The 8,117-nt window shown below is 32.0% G+C and overlaps 1 protein-coding gene across 1 annotated transcript in view; it reads left to right on the top strand.

Annotated features, from left to right (window-relative positions):
- Nucleotides 1-390: 390 nt before the first annotated feature.
- The window catches only part of LOC118192662 (uncharacterized), a 96,182-nt gene continuing 88,455 nt past the window's right edge, over nucleotides 391-8,117 (top strand). The window contains exon 1 of the mRNA XM_035363666.2: nucleotides 391-544. Coding sequence (XP_035219557.1) covers nucleotides 526-544 — 19 coding nt within the window. The 5' untranslated portion in view covers nucleotides 391-525. The remainder of the gene's footprint in view (nucleotides 545-8,117) is intronic.

Here is an 8,117-nt window from a genome sequence, read left to right as displayed (position 1 = left end):
TTTAACTGTCTTGGAATTATAGCACTTCCTTTGGTTTTGAAGGGCCGTGTCAGTTGCTAAAGACACAAACTACACTAAGAATCCATGAATGTCTTCAACCCCGTGTTGCTCATTTCTTGAGTGCTGTCCAAATACTTATTCTTCGTCTCATGGTTTTCAGGAAATTTCAATTGAAAATCAGCTTTCTAATTAAATCCGATATACTACTACTTTCGTTCATCTAATAAGGAAAGGCAGTATATTGTGATTAAGAGTTTCTTTCCATACGTAAACACAGCAAATCAACGAAAGGAGATGCTATCCCGACCTTGCTGATTTAAAGGTCTTCAAATTGACTTGATAGAAAATTATTGTAAATACGAGCACACCAATCGCTTTTCCCGGCCTTGCCTGGGGAAAAACGAAACAGGTTTCTTTTCCCTATCTCATACCAACGGCCTTGTGACCGATCTTCATTTTTTCCTTCTCAGTACTGCAACAACCCTTTCATTGCATAGTTCAGGATTAAGTCTGTCTCACACAAGCATGGAGAGCAAAGGCAATGGTGAGTAGCATTTATGATAACTATCGATATTAATAATGCTTAGATAATTATTAACTTAAGTAGTGAATAATTATCAACACTTCACTCACACTACATGATCTTGCATGAGCATAAATAAAGTCGAGCTTCTATTCATATTTCCATTTACGTAGTATTATTAATATTAAACATAGAAATTATTATCTGGATTTCTTTCTTTCAAGTTCTAAATGAATTCTGAAAATTATGGAAGTATAGTTTAGAGCCAGTATTTCACATTGGCGGTAAATGTGTATTTATGGAAGCATAGTTTACAGCCATTATTTCACATTGCCGGTAAATAAGTGTTAATTATTTCAGTATAACGTGCTGGTATAATGTTATTTTGTACGCACATTTAGTTCAAAATGGTACAGATGATATTCATTTAACGCTCAAGTTTTTAAAGTATTATAAGTTTACGTATTAAGAAGATTCATGACACCTTGTGAGAAATGAAAAGCATAAATAAAGGAAACTGTACGTACAGGAAAACTAACATAAAATTTGTATTACTGAAATTCATCAACGGCATAGTCAGTAGTATTTAGATTGCACGGGTGAAAAAGGCAAGAAGGCACAAAGCATACATATGAATATGCAAAAAAGGACCTTTTAAAAAGTATCAGCAGCCGTGCTTTAGAATATGACAATGAATGCGTACACGTTTACGCGATTTGTAACATCAATAAATAATATTCTGCAGTCTAGACACATGTTAAAGATTAATGCATCTGTCTCAATTACCGCTTCAGAAGAATTGGAAATTAATCTTCCCTTGTTGATTCATCATTGCGTTGTAACAATTCATGAAGACAGGCGGTTGCTGACTATTGGCCCTACAATTGATTAATTAAGCTTATCGACACTGGTGAATTGACTCAAACTTAAATCCTAGTAAATAGACAAACTAGATGGAAATTATCCCAATTTTCCTCGTGTGCAACTTCACCGAGAGCGAAATTTCATTAGAAAGTTCTCCACGAAGATTTCTCTCTTCGTGGAGGACTTCCTAAGGGAATTTCACCTTCTTTCTTCTCCTTAGACAAATAGTTTTCACCTGATTTGCTATAAATCAAACAAGCGAACTGTTGACTATCAGCTGAGATTTTTCTATTTATCTATAATGTGAGTATTATTGTTCTACATCCTTGTTTTCAGAGATGAAAGGTACAATATGACATGCTAAGGCATTTAGCATTGTCATCTAAATAATTTTTGTTTTCTCGAATTCTTCAAAGCCCACACGATAACGAGTTTCGGCTACACCAAATATTAACTTAAAAAAGGACTATGAACGGCCTTCTCAAAATGTTCTCAAATCTTTGCTACTGAAATTAAAACTAAATTTTGTTTGATCTTTGGCTTCATTACATTTTAAGTTGACGTGCAGGTCTTATATCAGTTTCGATTTGTAATATTAAAGAATGGTCGTGTCCGGTTTTAATTTCTGAAGAATTGCATGAGTAAATTGATTCAGAAAAGTTTATTTTCGAGCACAGACAAAGAAAATTACATTCGCTTGATTGTGATATAGCATATAAGAGCTATCGATATTCTCTCTCATGGAGGACTTTCTAAGGGAAACTGGCTCATATTCAACTTGCAAACATGTAGCAAGACAGTTCATTGGGAACCACACCCAAAAGGAACTGTTAAGTGATTTTTTGCATCTCAAAATGGTGGCCCCCAAAGCACTTTTATGCACCCGCTAAGACATTTCAGTTATATATTTGTTGCAAATACTGTGTTGCAAAGATTTCAAGATTGTATTGACTTGAAGTCCGAATTTTCATTATTTTCATTTCCGTCAAAAATGAACACAAATAACACAACAGAAAATCTATAATTGGAATTAATTAGTTTACAATGGTATATAAACCTTATTAAAAATCGGAAGATCTTTATTAGCTTCTATTCATACTTGTCGTAAAATAAATAAGCTTAGTTACGAATGTTTGCCCTAAGAATAATTGTTTTGTTTCGGAATACGTTTATATATGAAGAGCGATTTTTTTTCCCACAGTTGAAAGAAGAAAAAAACGTGATTGACCGATAAGCATCTACAATCCGCGATGAAGATAGTTTCAAAAAATTTCTCTCCAACTTTATAACAATCAAAATGCCATCAAATATCAAGCGGTAGTAAGAAATATATTAATTTATAATTATTTGCGTACGAACATACGCATTTTTATTTATGCGTCAAAGAAGAATTTGATAAATAACAAAAAGTGATTAGGTTGTCATTATTTATTCTCAAGATTTGTCCCACTTGGTATAATTTCTCTGAAAACTTAGAAATTTTTTATAATTTGCTTATTTTTAGTTTAAAACTAAAGCAAATAGTTTAATGATTAATAAAACACGTTAGAGTCATTTGAAAGAAATGTCAGTCTAAGAATTTGATATTTAGCCGTCAGTATATTTGAATTACAATATATATTCAACAAAAATGCTTTACAGGTACCAAAATTAAGATTTTTTATAGAAAATAAATATGAATTTGAAATTATTTTTTCCTTTGCAATATTACCTTTCACCTGAAAAGCTTTCATTAGTTATTTTAATTACTCATGAAATATAACTAAACTCAGATAATGTGCAGTACATTTCACTGATTCTGACGTTACTTAAATGTAATCAGGAATGTATACTATCTAATTTTATCTTTTATTCAATTATCTAAAAACATCAGAATACCACTAGTTAACAACATTTTTAGAATACAATAACATTTGATTTTAATATCATTTCGAACAGAAAACTAATTTGTTGCATTCCAAACAATCTTTCTATCCAACATGCATTAATTTTTATTGCTTTTAAACTTTCTGTTTTACATTCGCAATAAGTACTCTGAAGAAACATTCTGTCTTCTCTTGCGTCTTCATTTACTATGAGCTGTTGCTATATATGTTATAAATCGCACTTCTGTTTATAAATATGTTTTAGAACCATAATCTAAAATATATGTGAAAAGATTAATTAAGGCGTGTTAATTATAAAGGATAGTTTTATATAAATATTAAGTAAAATTCATGAATTATCGAATAACTGATAAGTGAGTTTGTAGAACTAGTAGGTTTTAGGAGCAAGAAATATGAAACATCAGATATGTGTTCGTAGGAATTCAAACGCCGGAACTTTCGCTGCTAGCCGAACGTGCTGTCATTTGCACCGCGAGTGCATAGAGTCTGAAAAGCGAGAATTCCTTATGAGTTAATTCCTGACTTACTGGAAAACGTTTTCTTTTTAGTTTAACTTATCGGATGCGTAATATGCCGCTTCTTTTGAACTGTTACCAAAAAATATTAGAATTCTGAACTTTAAATTATAAAGTAATGATTAATTGAAAAGTAAAAAATACTGTGTGATTGTAAATATTGCAAATTAATTTGTTAAGTGTTTTTTTATATATTTTAAAATTTTTGTTAGCAAGTTCCTAACTTTTCACTCTGTTTTCTTAACTGTAACTTTGAAGTTAAGAGAGAGACTGTCTATCTGTCAGTTGTTATCGATGTGTTGTGCTTAGTGTGTGGAGATTGTACCAATAAAACTCCTCCATCATTTAATTTAACTTTTGTTGATTTTTTTTTAATGAAAGAAAGTAATCCACATGGTCCTACAGTCAAATTAATGCAATGCATCAGGATCGTTATCAAAGTTGACGAGACGACTTAAATAATTTGCTATCTCGAACACGGACAAATTCTTCATTTACAAAATGGATTCTTCTAATGACAATAAAATGAAAACACCTGCGTGCATATGCACATAGTTCTCTTTCTCTCTTTACAATCATACAATGAATAATTTTAATAATGTAAGTTGAAAGATTTCGAAATGAAGAAAGATTTCGAAGTAAGACTGCACTCTGTTTCAAGTATAATACTCTGTTTCAAGACTGCATAAGACTTTCTGAATAAGTATTTCGAAGAGAGATTTTATTGTATTTTAAAATCTGGAGATTTTGAAAATTAACGAAAGTAATGTTAAACGCACTTAGTTACGTTTTATTGCCCCTTGTTAAGTTATTATTTTGGGTCCAAAATGATTTTAAGTGCAGCTATTGGTTATATTTTTATTTGTTCAATTAATGCTTACTTCATTTGAAAATCTTAAGATGACGGTGTATCAGCATCTGATTTGGAATAAACGATGATATATATGATTTTCGCTGTAATGAAATATTATGAACCACCTGGCGGCATCTTTATGGCGAGATTGTTTAAAGGAGTTGGATATTTAAAGTTTAAAAAAATTCTTGTTTTCTCAACTCAAAAAGGACAGTCTGTTAATTCATTAAAAGAACATTAGAACATAGGCCTGAGAAGATGGATGCCATCATAGAAGGAAAGATTATTTTATTTAAAAGGAAACATTTATTTTGATCAGTTTTCCTGATATCTGATTTTGCAATTTTTTGCAATATTCAATATTCTTCAATTTTTTTTAGCTCTGCGGTTTTAGTTTGCATACTAACTTTACGTATACACTGTTTGTCTACTCAGTCGAATTAATCCTTCCTTCAGGTTCCAAAAATGGCTAGCAACGAACAAATAGGGAAAAAAAGCAGAAATTTTATTCCACTAGCTTTGATGCTTCAAGGCTGGCTAAATAATGTTTCCATACTTTTCCACAAGTGTCGTAGGGCAGCGCTAGGCATTTTACCGCCCGATGAAAAAACAAAAAAAAAAAAAAAAAAAATCTTTGCGAATCCGAAACTCTATTCTTGACCGGTGTCTCCTTAAATTCTAAAACTTTTGCGCCAAACTCTGCTTCCTAGTGCTTCCCCTAAAATCTAAAAATTTTGCCATCCCTCAGTTTTGTCGCTCGATTCTTCTCTAAATTCTAAAAATTTTGCTATCCCTAAATTTAGCTGCTCGATTCTTCTCTAAATTCTAAAACTTTTGCCGCCTAGTGCCCGTTTGCATTGGTTCTGGAGCCGACTCTGTGATATGTAATATAAATATGAATCAATTACGTTAGGAAGTTCTCCATAAATACAAAACTATGTAAGTAATTTAAACGTACTGACTTATATTTTAATGTTCCTTATTGTATTATTATTTTGGACTTAAAATGAATGAAATATTTTGCCGTAGTAATTTACCAGTTTCCTATAGTTTCATAAATATAACATCAAAGTAGCTTATAAAGCTAGAAGGTACTTAAGATTTAGTTTTTTTTTATAAATTAATTACCAAAATAAACAACTTTATTTTACGAAAATTTCTTCAAATATAAAACTAACTTTAGCAATTAATATTTGTAGTTTCCAGCAAAAGTAAGAAGAGGTAATTTATGATCATCAAGTACCAGTTAATTATCCAAACAGCTTGTTTTATTTTGAATACATTTTTCAAATAGTATATAAAGTTCAGTAAAGCAATATTTGTAGTTTCCAGCAAAAATAAAAGTATGTAATTTATGATGACGTAGTACTTAAAGGATTGCCTGTTTTAGGAGCTATACCTGTATTTATGGCATTTAAAGTGCAATATTAGTAATAATGATTATATTCCCATATTTAAATTACTTCTGCAGAATAATGAAGTAAAAAACTTAAGAATTAAGTATCAGTGTCTATTGTATCTAGTGCCATATTTTACCTACAAAAATTTTAAACTGCAGGCACTGAGTGAAACTTTTCTAAATTAGGAACGCGCGTTGTTAGGGTCGAGGGTTTTACTTTCGTATAATAAAATGACAGATAATATTCACCACAACAACGCTAACAAGCTAGAAGTTTAATTCCGAAAGCTTTCGCAGTATTCTGACATAATTAATGTGCGTTTAAAATTTAAAATAAAATGTTCTGTTTCAGCATATCAAATATGATACGGTGGCCCATTGGTGAGACTTCGCTCCCGTGTCGCATTTGTTAAGGTGGACCCACGGAGGGAAATTAAACTGTATTTGTGAGGCGTTGAGAGCGATGAGGTTAAAAGGAACAGGCTTGAGATGCCTTTTCCTAAGGATCTTCTAAGGTGAATCGATTCGTATTCTCTGCCCTTTTGGCAAGAGGGCAAATAGTAAAAACCTTGCCATCCCATACAGCGGGAAGGAATCGCAGCTTGGTTTGAAAATGTTATTAATCAAGTAGTTAATGGGATCGGAATGTAAGGGACTGATCTGTTCGATTGGTTTGTTTTGTGATTAGACTTTTAAAGTTTCTACTATAATTCAGTGCTCGTCAATTATTTTATTGCTGAGGAATAATTGAAATATCAATCTTGTTTCGCTTGTTAAAACTGGTTTTTTTCACTTATCTTTCCAAGAAGCGTGCCATGGAAAAGAACTTAAAATTCTTAACATTCGTAGCTTTCGTTTCATTTTTTATTGTGGACGGAATAAAAAGGTTAAAAGAAAGTTCTAAAACATTCCCACCATAACATGTATACAAACAAATCTCAATAGAAAAAGTTCCAAAAAAGGCGAATACTGAAAACATAATTAGTGCTTACATGTTTTATCTTTATTTGAAGGAATTTCCAAGAAAAGCATAATTTCTAAATGCAGCCATCTTTTTCATTCCCATTTAAAAAAATTTCATTAAAATCTATTTCTCTAAATGTAATTAATGGTTCCATGCTTTATCTTTATTTAAAGAAACTTTTCCAGACAGACGTTAGCCAGCCCACCAGCGGTCGAGCGGTAAAGACGCTGAACGCTGGTAGTTCGGTCTGAGGTTCGAATCCCGCGGACGGGCTGGCTGCATGGGCGTTTTCGTGCTTTTCCCCATGAGTAACGTGTATCGAGCCAGTTTCCCTTAGAAAGTCCTCCACGAAGGTATCCCTCCATTTAGGCAGATAGCCCTCGTGTGCTTTGCCATAATTAAATAATCCAATCCAGACAGACGTTAACTCCAGTTGTAGTTGTTATTATCTGTGACAACCATATTTAAAGTAATTTTCAAAAAAAAGCATTCGTTTTAGATGTAGGAAACTTTATAAATGTTACCTTTATTTAATTTTCAAGAAAGCTATCCTTTTCGTATACAATTCGGCGTTTTGTGTTTCACATTTATTTAAGTATGGAGCACCATCAGCTCTTACTGGTTTGAATTATCCTGAATGAGAAACATCAGACAGTTTTATCCATGTGTGTTCGTATAGGGGACTGGATGTCAAAACATAACACACATAAATTCCAAATCATTTGTCTAACTGACTATGGAACACAGCATTTCAATTTATCTAAGTTTTGGAATTTCGGTGTTCCTGGAAGACGAAATTCCTGAGAGTAATTTAATGGGTACTTTGTGCTATTCTCATTTGAATCCTATAAACCTTAAAGTGCAATAAAAACTGTAAAACTAGTAATTAAAGCGAAATACAGTATGAATTAGAAATGGCAGAATTGTTCCATATTCTTTAAATTTCCAAAGCTATTTGTCCCCCCTCCCACATTTGAAAAAAACAAAGGGAAATACAGCTTCTGTATATTTGCGTAATACAGTAAAATATAAACCATGGAGATAATTTAACTTATGGGGTGTCAGTTACGCATTGTCAAATTTATCAACATTCATTTCATGTTCTTGTAAATA

The sequence above is a fragment of the Stegodyphus dumicola genome, chromosome X2, assembly GCF_044657685.1.
Source record: "Stegodyphus dumicola isolate Sdum_Otavi_A_Nest chromosome X2, ASM4465768v1".
Taxonomy (NCBI): Eukaryota; Metazoa; Arthropoda; class Arachnida; order Araneae; family Eresidae; genus Stegodyphus; species Stegodyphus dumicola.
This window is presented reverse-complemented; position numbering and strand designations above follow the sequence as displayed.